Source organism: Canis lupus, chromosome 1 (genome assembly GCF_011100685.1).
Source record: "Canis lupus familiaris isolate Mischka breed German Shepherd chromosome 1, alternate assembly UU_Cfam_GSD_1.0, whole genome shotgun sequence".
In the NCBI taxonomy this organism is placed as follows: domain Eukaryota; kingdom Metazoa; phylum Chordata; class Mammalia; order Carnivora; family Canidae; genus Canis; species Canis lupus.
In genome coordinates, this window is record NC_049222.1 from 70,330,311 (window position 1) to 70,349,533 (window position 19,223).

The 19,223-nt window shown below is 39.1% G+C and overlaps 1 protein-coding gene across 1 annotated transcript; it reads right to left on the reverse strand.

Moving 5' to 3' along the window:
* Positions 1-1,810: 1,810 nt before the first annotated feature.
* Positions 1,811-18,223, reverse strand: LOC119875971 (protein FAM240B-like). The gene is made up of 3 exons (XM_038526808.1): positions 18,149-18,223; positions 16,206-16,351; positions 1,811-2,104 (listed from the first exon to the last, which is right to left on the reverse strand). Exons 1-3 carry the CDS (start codon positions 18,152-18,154, stop codon positions 2,032-2,034), a joined length of 225 nt encoding a protein of 74 aa, XP_038382736.1. The 5' UTR covers positions 18,155-18,223; the 3' UTR covers positions 1,811-2,031.
* Between the last annotated feature and the right edge of the window lie 1,000 nt (positions 18,224-19,223).

Below are 19,223 nucleotides of genomic sequence, written 5' to 3' on the forward strand. Positions count from 1 at the left end.
AAAATGCTCCTTGGTATCTTCCCTTTTGGAATTTAATCTCTATTTCCCTTTTTAAAATTAATATATTTGTAGAATACAACTGATCATTTTCTTTTGAAAAATAAATTGAGCATCTTTCAGCTTTGGGGCTTACGTGTTCCTACAAAAACAGAAGGCATAGCATTTACATAGGAAACTAAATTACATGTGTAATGACAGTGCACCCCTATGCAGACAACTGAGAATTACCAACAGGAATCTGCTCAGCCCAGTCAGTTGCTGGAAAGTTCCTGGGTGGCTCCTGCAGGAAGAATGGTCCTGACAACTTTAGTGGACGACAGCCACAGCTCATCTGGGGCTGGGGCAGGAAATAGCTCTTTGTACAAACAAAAAAGGCTTAACTGTACTCAGCATTAAAAAAGTCTGCTGGGAAAACACTTATACTCACTGACAGGAGCTGGTGGGCATGTTTGCAGGATTACTAAGGCCTTTCTACACTCCTAACAGTCCACATATCAAGAAAGTGACTGAAGAAGAGGTTTTGGAGCTTCACAGGTCATGTGACCCTGCCACTCCCCAGTTGGGTGACTCAGTACAAGTCACTTGCCCAATAACTCTGGCAGTTTCCACACATGTATTATGGGAAAATTAATACATGTAAAAAAAGGATACTGGTCTGGTTATTTAGTAAAGGTGATTACTCATTATTCATTATTACCTCAGTCCCTGGCTCACTGTCAATAAATGACTATTACTGATGGTGTGAATCAGAGACCCCAGGTGTGTAACAGTGAAAAAGGGTTCAGTGCCACTGCCTGCGATAGTGCCTCTGTGAATTTCAGAACTTAGTCTCTATTACTGCCTTGAGGAATAATGATAGAATGCTTCCAGCATTGATGTGCAGAGAAGCCTTTATTCTCATAGTAAAGGCACATGATTGCTCCCCTTATCAGAACCAAAAGACACATAGATAGATGATAGATGATAGATAACTATGCTACAATATACATAATACAATAATATATTGTGAGGTTTGTGAAGCATATATAAAAATAAGTACTAAAATAATAGATAAAAATGAAAAGCATTGTTTAAGATGTCACTAATCATTTTGGCTAGATAACATCTCAGTGCACAATAGACATTTAGGATAAGATTGATTTTTCATAAATCTGTATTTATTTCATAAATCTGTATGTATTTCTGACAATACCTACTTTGGGTGGCTGAATTTTGTCAGATCTGATTAATTTGTCCTTGGTTTTTATCAGCAAAAATCTCTTTATCAGAGAGTTTAAACAAGTAACTAGAAACTGCCATCTAAATGCTTTCTATGTTGCTCCCTGTGCTTGTATTAATAGGACCTTTAATCTGAAGGTTCCTTGAAGGAATCTTTTTAAGCTATTTGCCCATTTTGTGAGGGTTATTTGGTTAAAGCTAGATGATGTAATCAGTAAATCCACATAAAGGGGCACCTATACTCTGTAATATGTTACCATATGCTTGCTGAAAGCAAACCAGCAAGAGACTCCACTGCCAGCTTTTTATATTGGGGACAGTGTTCTATCAAGAATTATACAAGATCTAGGATTTTGTTGAACTTGCAAACTAACAGATAATTACTATTCCATGAATGGCACCAGACACTGAGGTGAGAGACAACAGACTTCATTATTTGTGGCAAAAGCAGTAGCAAGAGTTTCATGTCTCCAGTTTCCTGTCCCCAAGTCCCTCAACTACCACAGGAGTGAAGAAAATGTTCTATAATGGATGTCTGCACATGCAATGGGTTGCAATATAGTAGAGATCTAGGAGAGCTGTGAAGATTCACTTTTTTTTTTTTTTTTTTTTTTTTTTTTACAGTGAACAGTAGTAAATCTTTTTTTCTGTGGGATAATAGTATTTCACCTCTCCAGGTCGCTTGCTGTACCTATAGCCATGAGACATGCTTTCATAAAGAATAGTCAAGACCTTATATTCTTGTTACAGCCAGACAGAATGTGCAGGGATATTCAGGGTTCTTGGCAGATTGACTCTCCCAATACTCTTCTCTCAGGAGACCTCATGATTCGCATGTAATAGGAACCATCTGATAAGCACCATCGGCAGTAATCTGCTGTTCCGCCTGTTAAAGATGAGTAAAGCATAAGTAGTTCTTCTTTTTAAATAAGAATGAATGCTTAGGGACACTGGGTGGCTCATTTGGTTAAGCATCTGCCTTCAGCTAGGATTCCAGGATTGAGCCCCGTGTCCAGTTCCCTGTCAGTGGGGAGTCTGTTTCTCCCTCTCCCTCTGATCCTCCCCCAATTTGTGCTTTCTCTACCTTTCTTTCTCTCTCTCTCTCTCTCTCTCTCTCTCAAATAAACAATCTTTTAAAAAAGTGAATGTTTAAAGGTAGATTCTGATACTTTCTTCCCACACCCAAATTGATTTCTTGTGTAATTCCTGGGGCATATGTACACCATTGAAGAGCACTGTCTTGGAGGAATGATCTCAAGGTTTCTATTTATTTATTTTTAAAGATTTATTTATTTATGATAGACACACACGGGGGAGGGGGGGAGGGAGAAGCAGGCTCCATGCCGGGAGCCAGATGCGGGACTCGATTCCGGGACTCCAGGATCGCGCCCTGAGCCAAAGGCAGGCGCCAAACCGCTGAGCCATCCAGAGATCCCCAAGGTTTCTATTTATTGCACCAGTATATGAACAGAGCTTCTGGTGCAGCAGAATTAAAACTTAAGACTTTTCTTTCATTTCTTTTCAAATGAAGACTTAAAAATATCTAACATGATTTACATTTCATCAAGAAAGACAACTTTAACATTTTTCAAAGAAAGAACACTTAAATCATGTGTAATTTCAGAATTAAATGCAATTCTTTCCAATTGAACAAGTTAGTTTTAAGAGAGATTTATTCTGGGATCCCTGGGTGGCGCAGCGGTTTGGCGCCTGCCTTTGGCCCAGGGCGCGATCCTGGAGACCCGGGATCGAATCCCACGTCGGGCTCCCGGTGCATGGAGCCTGCTTCTCCCTCTGCCTGTGTCTCTGCCTCTCTCTCTCTCTCTCTGTGTGTGTGACTGTCATAAATAAATAAAAAATATATATATATAAAAAAAAGAGACATTTATTCTATTATCCTTACTATTTTAATTATCCTATGGACCTGGTCCTTGAACTGACATCTTGGAAGTACTGTATACATAGAGCATAGCAAACAAGTCCAGGAGACCCCTGCAAGTGTGTCCTATGTTATGTTATTCATTCACTCTCTTCATTAATGCATTTTAAGGTCTTCAGAAGGTGCTTGCAACTTGAGGAATGGGAGAGCCTGAGGGGATATAACCTATAGGTGTGAAAAGTGAGGCAGAGTTATCTGCATTTGGCAACTTCAGAAAGGAATGACCCAGAGTCATTAATGGACACCACGTGCTGTATATTGGCTTGGAGGGGCCCAGTAACTTAGAGTTGAGGGTGGAGATCCTAACTACAAATATCAAAGTATATTTCAGATAGAAGAATATTATAGATGATACAGAGAGTCAATTATAATGATAAAAGAGCCAATTTATCAAGGAGATGCACACTCTTAAATGTGTATGTGCTTAATAACATAGTTTCAAAATACCTCAAGAGAAAACTGATAGAATATCAGGAAGAAATAGAAAAATCATTATAGTGGTGCCTGGGTGGCTCAGTCACTTAAACATTCAACTCTTGATTTCAGCTCAGGTCATGATATCAGGGTCATGGGATCAAGCCCCACATCAGGGTCTGTGCTCAGTTGGGAGTTCACTTGATGTTTTCTCCCTCTCCTTCTCCCTTTACCCCTCCCCCTCATCATGCGCTCTCTCTCTAAAATAAATAAATTAATCTTAAAAAAAAACCACCCCAAAGTATGTAAAGTAAGCTTAAAATATCAGTGTAGAAATCAACAAAATTAAAAACACACCCAAAATTACAAAACATTGATATAAACCAAATCAACACCAATAAAGCAAATGATTCCATTGAAAAATGAGTAGAGGACCCAAATAGACATTTTTCCAAAAAAGATATACAGGTGACCAACTAAGACACAAGGTGCTTAACATCAAGTCAAACCAACAATAAGATGATCAATAACAAGTGTTGGCAAGGATGTGGAGAAAGGGTATTCTCATACACTATTGGTGGGAATGTAAACTGGTGTAGCCACTATGGAAAATAGTATGAAGCTTCCTCAAAAAGTCATAAACAAGAAAAAGAAATACAATACAAGTCAGTAATTTCACAGCTGGGTATTTCCCCAAATAAAACAAAAACATTGATTCAAAAATATATACACACCCTTATGTTTATTGCAGCATTATTTACAATAGCTAAGATACAGAGGCCACCTACATACTCATTAGTAGATGAATGGATACAGATGTGCTATAAAAACACAATGGAATATTATTCAGCCATGAAAAGAATGAAATCTTGCCATTTTCACAAAATGGATGGACTTAGAGGGTATTATGCTAAGTGAAGTAAGTCAGAGAAATACAAATATATGACTTCACTTATTTGTAGAATCTAAGAAGCAAAACAAATCAATCAACCTACAAACAAAAAATAGAAACAGATTTATAAATATAAAGAACAATCTGATGGTTTGTCAGAGCAGAAAGGGCACGGGGGTGGGGGTGGCAAAAAAGGTAAAGGAAAGTAAAAAGTACAAACGTCAAGTTGTAAAATGAATAAGTCATCACAATGAAAAATACAGAATAAGGAATATGGTCAATAATATGGTGACAGATGGTAACTATATTTATTGTTGTGAGCATTGCATAAGGTATAGACTGTCAAATCACTATGTTGTACACCTGAAAATAATATAACATTTTATGTCAACTATAGTTCAATAAAAAACGATAATTATTAAACTAGAATCATGTTCTTTGAGAAATTCTATAGTATTCAGAACAATCTATTCAGGCTGATTGGGAATTTAATAAATGTACAATAACCGACATAAACAAAATATCTTGGTCGCTATGTGTATAAACATGCAGTTTTCTTCATGTAACTTGAAGATCTTGAAAATAGTAAAGTGTACAATGTCTGAACGATAAACTAGTACTTCCTTGGGAATTGGCATTTATAACGGAAACCTCTGGGATAATCCACAAAAGCTGTCTTTCCAAGGGTTCATAGAAAAAAAAAGAATTGCATTTAATTTTTTATCAGTACATTATCATTCTAGAAACAGATGGCACACATACAAAGTGATTTTCTGAAGGACATTTAATAAAGGAGCTCTTAGAGAGCTGTGGGAGAGGTGATGGATTTAGCAAGAGATTCCACCTACAGATCTAAAGAGACATAAGAGAAAAACATTAGTGGAGCTTAGCTAGAGCTAAAGTTCTGGAACAGTATAAATGTAAAATATTTTTTAATAGTTAATTAAATCTCTTTAAAAGATAATTGTCTGTATGCCTGGATGGCTCAGTGGTTGAGCATCTGCCTTTGACTCAGGTCATGATCCTGGGGTCCTGGGATCGAGTCCTGCATCAGGCTCCCTGCAGGGAGCCTGCTTCTCCCTCTGCCTGTGTCTCTGCCTCAGTGTGTGTCTCTCATGAATAACTAAATAAAATATTTAAAAAAAAACAACAACTGTGTGAAAACAGCACAAAGACCAGGAAAGGAGAAATGGAAATATACAAATGTAAATATTTTATGTTGTACACTAAGTGGTATAAAGTTTCTTGAAAGTAAACTGTGATAAGTTAGAGATGTATACTATAAAGCTGAAACAATCACCAAATAATTAGATTTATATCTAATAAGCCAACAAAGGAGATTGAATGGAATAACAAAACAAAACAAAAACCTTCAGCCTAACGGAAGGCAGAAAAAGATGAAATAATTGAAAATAAATAATAAGGTGATATATTTAAACTTAGTTATATAAACAGTAAAATTGAATGTGAAAGTTCAACATTGTGATTAAATATTTGGATATCTATACTCAAAAAAATTTTTTTTAAGATTTTGTTTATTCATGAGATACACACACATGAGAGAGAGAGAGGCAGAGATGCAGAGGGAGGCAGAGGGAGAAGCAGGCTCCATGCAGGGAGCCCGACATGGGACTTGATCCCAGGACTCCAGGATCATTCCCTGGGCTGAAGGCAGGTGCTAAACCACTGAGCCACCCAGAGACCCCCTCAAAAATTTTTTTCAATCCATACCTCCAATCAAAAAATAATTAAAGCGTTTCCTGAAAGGGGTGAGGGTGGGGAATCCTATCCTTTGTGACAACATGGAGAAATCTGGAAGACATTGTGCTAAATGAAATAGCTAGGAAGAGAAAGACAGATACTGCATGGTATCACTTACATGTGGAGTCCAAGGGGGAAAATGTAGAACTCAGAAACAGAGTAAAAACATGATTGCCAGGGTTTAAGGGGTGAAAGAAAAAGAAGAGGTTGGTAAAAGGAAATAAACTTTCAGGATTTATTGTATAACATGGTGACTATAGTTGATAACATTATATTGTATAGCTGAAATTTACTAAGATAGTAGAATTTAAATATTCACGCACACAATGGTAAATATGTGAAGTGATGAATATGTTAACTGAATGGGTGTAATCCTTCTACAATATAAACATATATCAAATCATCATGTTGTACACTTTAAACATTTTATAATTTTATTTGTTAATTAAGACTCAAAAGAACTAGAAAAAAAATTAAAGCAGATTGTTGGTAAGAATTTCCCCTGGAGGAGGGAAAATAAAAGGATGAACACACTAAGTGCTGACAAAAATGTGGAGCAACTGTAACACTGGAAGAAATGTAAAAATGATCTTGTAATTCGATAACAAGGAAAACATACCATGTGGCCCAGCCATTCCAATCTTTGATACTTATGTTAGAGGAAAAAAACATATGTCTGTGCAAAGACTTGTCTAGGATATTTAAAGAAACTTTATATTTAATAACCAAACACGAGACAACTCAAATGTCAACACATGCAATATATATGAGTCTAAAACATTTTTTTCTGAATGAAGTTTACAAAATAGTATACTCTATTTAAATCTACTTATATAGGGCACCTGGGTGGCTCAGTGGTTGAATGTCTGGCTTTAGCTCAGGTCATGATCCCAAGGTCCTGAGATCGAGTCCCACATCAGACTCCCCACAGGGAGACTGCTTCTCCCTCTGCCTATGTTTCTGCCTCTCCCGCTCTGTGTCTCTCATCAATAAGACATTTTAAAAAAGATAAATCTACTTATATAAAATTCTAGAAAATAAAAACTAATCTTTAGTAACAAAAGCAAATCAGGTATTGTCTGAGGATTTAGGAGCTGAGGGGGGAATGGAGTGGGATAGCAAAGAGGGAGTCCAAAGAGTATGAGGAAATTTTTACAGTGATTGATATGTTCATTATCTTGGTGGTGATGATGATTGCGTGGGTGTAATCATATGTCAACCATTATCAAACCTACACTTAATTGTAGGTATATAATTTATTTTATGTATATTTTATGTCAATTATACCTCAATAATTATACCTTTGTGTTCTTTAAATAAGGAGTTTGCCTTCCTTAGTGCAGTCAGCTAAAATAACTAATGGACATAAAGGCACAGAAATGTTCTCCAAACCACACACTTACTCAGTGTCCACATCTCATAAGTCAAGCCAAATGTTCTAATTCCAAACAACTTATTTGAAAGAATAACTTCATTGATAATTCAGTTGATTCATATCCTTAAAATAAAAGCTCTCCAGTGTCAGTCACCAGAGAAAGGAAAATCCTATTATATCATAATTCAGGAATTTGTTATTTAGAAGGTATATAATGTCACATGAAGAAAACTTGACTTTATTAACTTTCATGAAATAGCAATGCAGTATGATGTGTTTTACTTCTGGTGTTAGTTTTCTATTCCTGTATAACAAAAAAATTTTACAATTTTGTGGCTTAAAAAAAAAACAACAGAATTTATGATCTCAGTTTCCATGAGTCCGGAGTCAAGGCACAAGTTAACTGGTCCCTTATCTTAGGGTTTGACTGGGCTGAAATCAAGATGTCAGCCAGAGCTGCTATCTTGCCTGAGTTTCAGGTACTCTACAGAGCTCACTATAGAATCCAGTTCCTTGGGTTGGTAGGACTGCCTGTTCTTTCTTGCCTCAGGACCTATTCCAAAGCTTTACAGTTTGTTTTTTAAAGGCTAACAGAAAACTGTCACTGCTGCTTCAAATGTTTGTGAAGGACCTAGACCCTTTTAAAAACTCACTGAATTGAACGGAGGGCAGGGCAAGATGCCGGAAAGAGTAGGGTCCCCAAGTCACCTGTCCCCACCAAATTACCTAGATAACCTTCAAATCATCCGGAAAATCTACGAATTCGGCCTGAGATTTAAAGAGACAACAGCTGGAATGCTACAGTGAGAAGAGTTCACGCTTCTATCAAGGTAGGAAGACGGGGAAAAAGAAATAAAGAAACAAAAGTCATCCAAGGAGGAAGGGGCCCCGCGAGGAGCCGGGCTAAGGCCGGGGCGAGTGTCCCCAGGACAGGAGAGCCCCGTCCCGGAGGAGCAGGAGCTGCACCGACCTTCCCGGGCGGAAAGGGGCTCGCAGGGAGTTAGAGCAGGACCCCGGGAGGGCGGGGATGCCCTCAGGCTCCGGGGACACTAACATAGCACCTGTGCCCCGTGGAGAGCGTGCCACACCCCGAGGCCGAGCTCCCTAAAGGGCTGCAGCGCCCCCGGCTGGACCTGGGAGCAGCTCAGGGGGGGCTCGGGCGGCGGCTCCGCGGAGGGGGCTGCGGGGCGGGAGCGCGAATCCAACAGCGCAGGCCCCGGAGCACAGGGCGCCCGGACACAGCCCAGGATCCAGCCCACCCCTGGGACAGGCAGAGGCCGGGAGGGCCCAGGACAGCAAGGACGCTCCTGCCCCGAGCGGAGCAGATCAGGCCCTGCAGACGGAGAGCTCCGGAGTTCCTGCGGGGGCTGACTCCAGGGCTCCAGAGCTGGCCCCGCCACTAGGGCTGTTGCTCCAGGGGCCTCACGGGGTAAACAACCCCCACTGAACCCTGCACCAGGCAGGGGGCAGAGCAGCTCCCCCAAGTGCTAACACCTGAAAACCAGCACAACAGGCCCCTCCCCCAGAAGACCAACTGGATGGACAAGTTCCAGGGGAAGTCAAGGGACTTACAGAATACAGAATCAGAGGATACTCCTCCTTGTTTTTTTTTTTGTTGTTGTTGTTGTGTTTTGTTTTGTTTTGTTTTTTGTTCTTTTATTTCGCTTTTTGATTTCTTTGCCCCCCCTTTTTCTTTTTTTTTCCTCTTTTTCTCCTTTTTTTCTTCCTTTTTTCTTTCCTTTTTTCTCTTCTCTCTTTTTCTCCTTTTCCCAATACAACTTGTTTTTGGCCACTCTGCACTGTGCAAAATGACTAGAAGGAAAATTTCACCTCAAAAGAAAGAATCAGAAACAGTCCTCTCTCCCACAGAGTTACAAAATCTGGATTACAATTCAATGTCAGAAAGCCAATTCAGAAGCACTATTATAAAGCTCCTGGTGGCCCTAGAAAAAAGCATAAAGGACTCAAGAGATTATTTTCAACACAGATGTTGGCAAACACTATAAGTCATGACTTGGTTTATAGCTTTGTTCATTGTCTGGACAGAGTATTGTCTCTCAGGCCAAATCTGGCAAGCTGCTTGTGTTAATAAAGTTTCATTGAAATACAGTCCTAACTTTTGATTACATATTGTCTATAGCTGCTTACACACAACAATGACAGAGTTAAGTAGTTGCAACAGAGACACATGTCTCCTCCCCTCAATATTAACTACCTTGTCTTTATAGAAAATGTTTGTTGACCCCTCATCTAGACTTATGAAATAATGGAGATAATTTTAATAATGCAGATTAAATTTAGAAGTATGGTGTGTCTATAGGTATTACATTGCTAATATGAAACAAACAAATACATACATACATAAATTGTCTTCCAGTACTAGAAAACTATCCTTGACCTATTTGTTAAATTAATAGTAATTAAGTATTTATTCATTGTGTGATTTTGTCAAATTATGGTTGAATTTCAACTACAGATTGGCTATAGATGAAAGAGGCTGGCAAAAACCAATAAAAGTATACTATGAAAATCAGTTGGCTTTATGGAATGTATAATAAAGAGCACTGTATATCTTATTAATATTTATAAATTGTGTGCTATACATCCTTTATGCCTGTGAAATTTATGATAAACATGTATGTATGTACATTTTTTTCCCACAGTGAGCCAATTGTTAAACATTTATTAGCACACCATAACTTCCTCCCCATTTTTCTCTCACAGGTGTTTCCTGTAATAAATCTTATACCCATTAAATCTTGCCTTGCCTTCTGCTTCTCATCAAATTAACACATTTCTATAATATTTTATTTTATTTATTAATGAGAGACAGAGACAGAGAGAGAGAGAGAGAGAGAGAGAGAGGCAGAGACACAGGCAGAGGGAGAAGCAGGCTCCATGCAGGGACCCTGATGTGGGACTCGATCCTGGGACTCCAGGATCACACCCTGAGCTGAAGGCAGATGCCCACCTGCGAGCCACCCAGGCATCCTGGTCATATGCTTCTTGTCCTTTCTTTTATTGATTTTTAATTAAAATTTTTATTAATTTTAATCAGTCTTTGACTCTTTGAGTTTTGGTAGTTTCCAGGAATGCATCCATTTCTTTGGGATTGCCTAATTTGGTGGCATATCGTTGCTCGTAATATGTTCTTAAAATTGTTTGAATTTACTTGGTGTTGGTTGTGATCTCTCCTTTTTCATTCATGATTATTTGGGTTCTTTCCCTTTTGTTTTTGATAAGTCTAGCTAGGCGTTTATCAATCTTGTTACTTCTTTCAATGAACCAGCTCCTAGTTTCATAAATCTGTTCTAATGTTCTGGTTTCTACTGTTCTATTTCATTGATTTCTGTTTTAATCTTTATTAATCCTCATATCCTGGGGGGTTTGGGCTTTATTTGCTGATATAGCTCCAGCTCTTTTTGGTGTAAGGTTCCTTAGTGTATTCGAGATTTCTCCAATTTTTTGAGGGAAGCTTGTATCGCAGTGTACTTCTGTTTTAGGACTGTTGTTGCTGTATATCAAAGGTTTTGAACAGTTGTGTTTTCATTTTCATTCATTTGCATGAATCTTGACCCATTCATTCTTTAGTAGGATGGTCTTTAACCTCCAGGTGTTTGCATTCCTACCAAATTTCTTCTTGTGATTGAGTTCAAGTTTCAAAGCACTATGCTCTGAAAATATGTAGGAATAATCCTAATCTTTTTTTTTTTAGATTTTATCTATTCATTCATTTTTTTAAATAATAAATTTATTTTTTATTGGTGTTCAATTTGCCAACATACAGAATAACACCCAGTGCTCATCCCGTCAAGTGCCCCCTCTCAGTGCCTGTCACCCAATCACCCCCACCCCCCGCCCTCCTCCCCTTCTACCACTCCTAGTTCGTTTCCCAGAGTTAGGAGTCTTTATGTTCTGTCTCCCTTTCTAATTTCCTACCCATTTCTTCTCCCTTCCCTTCTATTCCCTTTCACTATTATTTATATTCCCCAAATGAATGAGATGTTTGTCCTTCTCCGATTGACTTATTTCACTCAGCATAATACCCTCCAGTTCCATCCACGTTGAAGCAAATGGTGGGTATTTGTCATTTCTAAAGGCTGAGTAATATTCCATTGTATACATAAACCACATCTTCTTTATCCATTCATCTTTCGATGGACACCGAGGCTCCTTCCACAGTTTGGCTATTGTGGACATTGCTGCTAGAAACATCGGGGTGCAGGTGTCCCGGCGTTTCATTGCATGTGCATCTTTGGGGTAAATCCCCAGCAGTGCAATTGCTGGGTCGTAGGGCAGGTCTATTTTTAACTCTTTGAGGAACCTCCACACGGTTTTCCAGAGTGGCTGCACCAGTTCACATTCCCACCAACAGTTCATTCATTAAAGACATAGAGAGAGGCAGAGACACAGGCAGAGGGAGAAGGAGGCTCCATGGAGGAAGCCTGATGTGGGACTTGATCCCAGCACCCTGGGATCACGCCCTGCGCCAAAGACATGCTCAACCGCTGAGCCACGCAGGCGTCCTGGAATAATCCCAATCTTTTGGTATTGGTTGAGACCTGATTTGTGACCCAGTATGGGATCTTCTCTGGTGAAAGTTTTTTGTGTACTTGAGAAGAATGTATGATCTATTGCTTTGGGGTGGAATGTTCTATTTATATCTGTGAAGTCCATCAGGCCCAGTGTGTCATCCAGAGCCCTGTTTCTTTGCTAATCTTCTGCTTAAATGATCTATCATTGCTCTGAGTTGGGTGTTAACATTACCTTCTATTATTGTATGATTATCAATGTATCTCTTTAATTTGGTTATTAACTGGGTGATATAATTGGCTGCTCCAAAGTTAGGAGCATAAATATTTATAATTGTCAGATCTTCTTGCTGGGTAGATCCTTTAAGTATGATATAGTGTTCCTCTTCATCTCTTACTTCAGTCTTTGGTTTAAAATCTAATTTATCTGATATGAGGATTGCTACCCCAGCTTTCTTTTGAGATCCAGTAGCAAGATAAATGATTCTCCACCCCCTTGCTTTCAGTCTGAAGCTGTCTTCAGGTCTAAAATGAGTGTCTTTGTTTAAAAAATATTTTATTTATTTATTCATGAGAGACACACACACACAGAGAGGCAGAGATGCAGGCAGAGGGAAAAGCAGGCTCCATGCAGGGAGCCCGACACAGGACTCAGTCCCAGGACTCCAGGATCACGCCCTGGGCTGAAGGCAGGCGCTCAACCGCTGAGCCTCCCAGGCATCCTGAAAATGTGTGTCTTGTAGACAGCATATGGATGGGTCTTTCTTTTTAATCCAGTTTGATACCCTGTGTCTTTTGATGCAATCATTTAGCTCATTTACACTCAGAGTAACTATTGAAAGATATGAATTTAATGTCATCGTATTACCTATTCAGTCCCTATTTTTGTGGATTGTTTCTGTTTGCTCCCTCTTTCTATTACAAGGTCCCCCTTAATATTTATTGCAGAGTCGGTTTGGTGGTCACATATTCTTTCAGTTTCTGTCTATTCCTGGAAGCTCTTTATCATGTGCATACTTGCTCCACCCCTCTCAGGGGAAGGCAGAGGATCTCTATGTTTCTGTCCTTTGCACAGTCCTCACATGGAAAGCAGTCACCCCATGGGACCACTGCTCACAGTTTATGGTGAACTGATCTCAGAGCCCCCTCCCAGACCTAACCAGTTTCCTGCTTGGGAACTCTACCAGTTCAGGCACCCCCATTCTTTCTGTGATTCCAGAGATCCCGAGACCATACTGTTCCGACCAGGATTCTGCCCCATTTCACCACCTGAACATCTTTCAGGCATTGATATCTTTCACTGGAGCCTATTTTTAAGGGTCCTTATTTTGCACTTGGGGACTATATCACTTTCCAGGAACCAAGTTACTGAGGATCCCCACCCCTCATCCCATGTATCTTCCAATATATCTCTTGGGATTCACTTCTCTGCACCTCCTCCTACTTTGCAGAAAGGGGCCACTTTTCTACTTGTAGAGTTCTAGCAATTCTTTTCTTACATCTCAGTTTGAATTTTGGGTGTTCAGAATGATTCGATAGGTATCTAGATAAGTTCAAGGGACCAGATGAAATGAGGTCCCTCTATTCTTCTGCAATCTTGCCCCTTCCTTGGTTGCCTTTTTCTTTGTTTTTTAAAGATTTTATTTTATTTTTTCATGAGAGACCAGAGAGAGAGAGAGACAGAGACAGAGACAGAGACAGAGACAGGACATAGGAGCGGGAGAAGCAGGCTCCATGCAGGGAGCCTGATGTGGGACTCGATCCTGGGACTCCAAGATCATGCCCTTGGCCGATGGCAGGCACTAAACCGCTGACCCACCCAGGGATCCCCCTTGGTTGCCTTTTTTATAATATTATTTTGCCTAATTACAAAATGGCAAAACATCCTTGTAGAAACTTTGGAAATACTAGGAGGGCTCATACACATCAAATCTGCCATTCTAGTAGTCAAAAATAATCACTCTTAGGAGCGCTGAGTGGCTCAGTCAGTTAAGTGTCTGCCTCCAGCTCAGGTCATGATCCCAGGGTCCTGGGATGGAGCCCAGAGTTGGGCTCCTTGCTCAGTGGGTTGCCTGCTTTTTCTTCTGTCCCTCCCCCTGCTCCCCCTGCTTGTGCTCTCTCTCTTCTGTCTCTCTTTCAAATAAATAAGTAAATAAATAAATAAATAAATAAATAAATAAATAAATAAATCTTTAAAAAAATCACTGCGTATCTTAGTGCATTTTCTTTTAATCTTTTGCTTGTATATATAGATAGACTGTGTATATATTTTGAGAAAAATAAAATGATATTACAAATTATACTTTTAACTCACATTGTTCATCTAGAAGATGTACAGAGAGTTCATGCTGGGATCTGGCTCCCAGTGGGATTGTGGGGCCAAGACATGGAGGCTGGGAGATGGCAGGAACCACACAACTGACTTTCCTCACTCTCCTGGAATCACCGGGACTGGATGCTCTAATATGCAACTATTCTAGCACGTAGGAAGGCCTGATTTTGCTTTCTAGATAAACAAGAATGTAGCTAGAATGGTGGCATATCTCTTCTTTGGGTATGGAGAGAAGCTATACCCCCTCCAGAGATTAAAAAAAAAAAAAAAGGTTTTTAGAAGTTAATATTGGTTCAACACACGTGGATTACAATTATTTTCAGCTCAGCATGATCAGAAACATGGAGGCATAGTTTTTGTGGCTAGCAGAATGCTCAGTTGCCACTCCACTTTGAAGTAGGCATCTTGGCAAAACAGACAGCTTAGCTCGGTTGTTCCCATTTTAGGGAGAGAGGAAACTAGATAATATCTAAAAAGTTGGGTTGATCTGGATCTGTCTGCTCCAAAGTTTTGCACTTGTGAGGGCAAGGCTTTTTTATTCAGAGTTCTGTTGACACATGTGACCTCTCATAACTATATGTTCCCCCTCAGCAGATTCCTTTGGCAAGAAAAACCAGTTTATTTGCCAAAGAGAGGAAGACCACATTTTCCTTTCCCCAAGAATATTAATATATATCATCCTAGATGTGAGATCTTTTATACTTACATATATCTGTTGACCTAACCCTGAAATTCAGTGTTCCTCATGTGTGGGGATTGCAACAGAGGAAAGGCGAGGAAAGTTTTTTTTCAGTTTATCAAGGTATAAATAATAGAACCTCATTTTATTTATATATAAAAGGCTCATCCTTATCTATGTCACTGGTTCTCAATAAGAGGTGACTTTGCCCTCTAAGGAATACTTGGTAATGTTAGAAGATATTTTTTATTGTCAAAATGGGTAGGGGAGAGTCCTATTGGACTGTAATGTTATGAGGGATGCTGTTAAACACTTTACAAGCACAGGACAGCCCCCTACCCCGGCCCTAATTGTCGATAGTACAAGGTTGAAAAACCATGGTATATGTGGTGATAAGACTGAATGAGTAGATGACTTAATTGTGTCTTGAATTTTCTATATTTATGATGTTTTGACATCTTAAGAAGCTTGTTGGTCATGGAAAAGCCCAAAACTTGCCTTTTCTTAGAGATATCAAAAGGCTTGCTGTAAACATGTCAACCAATCCCAAATCGGGGGTCCCAACCACCCCTAAGACTCACACATGAAGCCATATTTCACATTTCCTAAATCATCCCAGGGCTAAGTGCCATACAACTATAAACCACGTCTTAGCCCAAAGCCCTCTGGAATTATTCAAACTAGCCAATCCTAAACTGTTTACACTGCCCTGATTTTTGCTCAGAAACTCCAATAACAGTTCTGGACTAGATTTTCACCATGCTTCTGTCTTTTTTTTTTTTTTTTTTTTTGCTTCTTTCTTTTGCCACTGCACAAGACCTGGTGCTTCCTCTGTGGCCCTGCGTGGTATGCAGTGAACATTTCTCTAGAACTATGAATATAATAAACTTCTTCCAGGTCTTGCTTCCTTTCTTCTCATGGCTGCCCTGACTTTACCATACCATATTGAATATTTTCATTCTTACAACAGTAATAATGAAAATCATTCGGTCTCCTATCTTCACATTTGGTATATTTCTACAGAAAGGCAATTTAAAAAATAGTAGAGAAATAATCCACATACTTTCTCAGGGCGCTCCTTCCCTGACGATCTTCCTCCAGTTCCCTGTAACAAGTCTGTTTGCTAATTTCTTTTTCCCAGAAACTTTTGAGCTCATGACAAGTTTCACAGCAAAAGACTTCCCGACGGATATATTGATTGTTCATCCCCTGAAAAATAGAAGAAAAAACAAATCCCAGTTCTTCAAATAAAACCACTCTAATTTTGGAGTGATGAGAGGTGAGTTTATTTATTTATTCATGAGAGACACACAGAGAGAGACAGACAGAGAGAGTGAGAGAGAGAGAGGCAGAGACACAGGCAGAGGGAGAAGCAGGCTCCATGCAGGGAGCCTGATGTGGGACTCGATCCCAGGACTCCAGGATCTCACTATGGGCTTAAGGCAGGCACTAAACCGCTGAGCCACCCAGGCAGGTATCCTCAAAAGGTGAGTTTAAATCCAGCCCCTGCCATTTATACTTTTTGTGATTGTAGACAGATTTCACGATCACCATGATTTTGTTTCCTCAATTGCAAATGGGAATATAACGATTGTCAGAAAATGTAAAAAAAATTGAAATGAAAAAAATTTTAAAGGGTGCTAATAACCCCTACAGATGATCTGATTTTATTGTCTTCAAGCTGCTTTACAACTCTGAAATAATAGAAAGAATATAGTAATGCAGATGATTCTTGAACATAGAGATTCAAATAAATTTTGTCTAGGGGAATGCAATTGATAGCTGTGTGGATACCAAGCAATTTAAAATACTTCTAAATTCATTTCAATATTCTTGATAGACTACATACGTGTTTTTAATTGTTTTTAATAAATGTAATATCTTACTAGTTTTCTCATTAATAAGTTAAATAAATATTTGACTCATGTTCATTTTATATTTGCGTGATAGTTATGATTTTAACTTAAAGAAATGATTCTTAACAGTTATGTCACAGTTGTGTGTATATGTACACAAAGTGAAATATACATGCAGAAGCTCTAAACACAGTATATGGCAAGTAGATAATCGAGAGATGTTATGCTCTTTCTGTCTTTCCTCACAGAATAACAATAACCTCTACCATTTATTGAGCACATAATATGTGATAGGCTTTCTATACACACTTACATTTGATCCTTCCTACAACTCTGGGAGCTGGGTGATCTACACTCATTGTTCAGACGAGGAAACTGAGAAATAGAATTTGCCTATGTCCTCATAACTGAACACAAAGTGGTGGGAATTTGAACCTGGGTCTGTTCATTTTCAAGGTGGATACTTCTGGCCCTGGGATTCTCATCACAAGAAATGGTTGGCATATCTGGAAACGGTCACATCCAGAACAAGCTTGTGTGACATGTATGTGTGTCCCATGAAAGTGCACATGTTTAATACTCAAAAATATTTACTTATGTGAATATTGACCATTTTCCAGATCTTAGTGGCTTTAACAAGCAGGCAGATGCAAAGGACTGCAGAAAAGATCCTTTCCTGTCTGCTGATAAGTACCTGTTCAGAGAAGGGCTTTGGCCCTGGCTGGAGGTTGGAAAGAACCTGGACCTTACTGTTTTGCTATTGTTTTAGATATCTTGAAATATGTAATAAGTTCTTAGTTATTCTTCATTAAATTAAATTAAATGACACTTGTCAAGTTAATTTTTTCCTAAAAAGACCTGGCCTGGGATTGCCAAAGGCCTCCGATGCTGACAGATGGTCTGGAGCGTGACTTTTGCACTTTCTGAGTAGGGAGATGTGCTCAAGGCCTTCTGTAGTCTCAGGAAGCCTCTCTGGGTTTTCTCAGAGCCCCACTTGAGTTCTGAAGCTCTAGCTTGGAGCTAGCACATACTCCATCTTCTAAGAGTGTATTTCCCACTTATTTTCTCCCCCAGGCTAATAAATTTAGTGCAAAGAATTCTAATAACTTCTTAGTCATTCAATATTAAAAGAGTTGTTAAAAATATATACCAGCATTCATAGAACTAGAGTTTAGGTGTGATCCTCTGTAGCAATTAGGTTTCCTATGGATTTGTTTGAAGCTGCAGAGGTGTCTGAAGTTTTCTCATCTTCCTCACGTGACTCTGCCTGTATAAATGTTTGATAAGAAAATAGTGCTTGCTTTGAACAGACAAACTTGCAAACTTGTAACTTAAGTAAAGCAAAAGTAATGCAGTACTTATTCATATGTTCCCTTATTACAAAATGCTCCTAAACATTTCAAGTTGAATATGAATTTCAAGTTCATATTAGGTATTCCATATTCAGAGAAAGGATAGTTTAGTCAAATAGGTGCTCACTGGAATTATTTTCTTTTCTTGAAATTTAGAATTAACATTTTTCTAAATAATTTTTCCAAAAAAAAAAAAAAAGAAGCCTATGCAGGCACACAGACTACTCATATAATCATGTCATTTCACATTCATTCTATTTGGGAAGAAGATATGGAAGGAAGATTTAGTCTACAAGGCACTGTAGCTACATAATTATGAGCTACTTTAAGAGAAATAGCTGAAAGCAGGGTGGTGTCCATACACTGAAAGAGTAAATTAAATCAAGGTGAGCCCAAAGGAAATCAAGCAGAAGGCTCTGGAGAATCTGATACATGCTGGTTCCATCTCCTGTTCCCTTTGGATCAGGAAGCATTTCTGGGGCTGTGACCTTTGGGAGGACTTAAGGCAGGAGTCATGAATTTAGATACCTCAGTGCCAAGGTAGGTGTCATATAGGAGTGAAGCTACAGGACCCAAGTGACAGAGAGTGGTGGGCACTGGGATCATCTGTAGAGACACTTGATTCAAGAAGGAGTTGAAAACTGTGCTGGCCAAAAGGAAAGATGACTTTCATATGGATGCAGTTTAAGGGTTCCCTCATTGCCCTTCTTAAGAGATGAATTTTCTACCTGCAGCTTTGGCCCTATGTTTTGTTTTGTTTTGTTTTTGTTTGTTTGTTTTGTTTTTTTGTTTGTTTTTAGCTTTTCTCAAATCTCTTCCCTGTGCTTTCTCTACAGGGCAATCTGAACTGTTTCACTTTCTCTCTGCTCGCTT

Coding starts and splice junctions, on each gene's coding strand:
- LOC119875971 (XM_038526808.1), bottom strand. Junction 2,105..16,205: donor GGAAGGAGCGCCCTGAGAAA/GTATGTGGATTA, acceptor CATCTTTAACAG/GCGGAACAGCAGATTACTGC.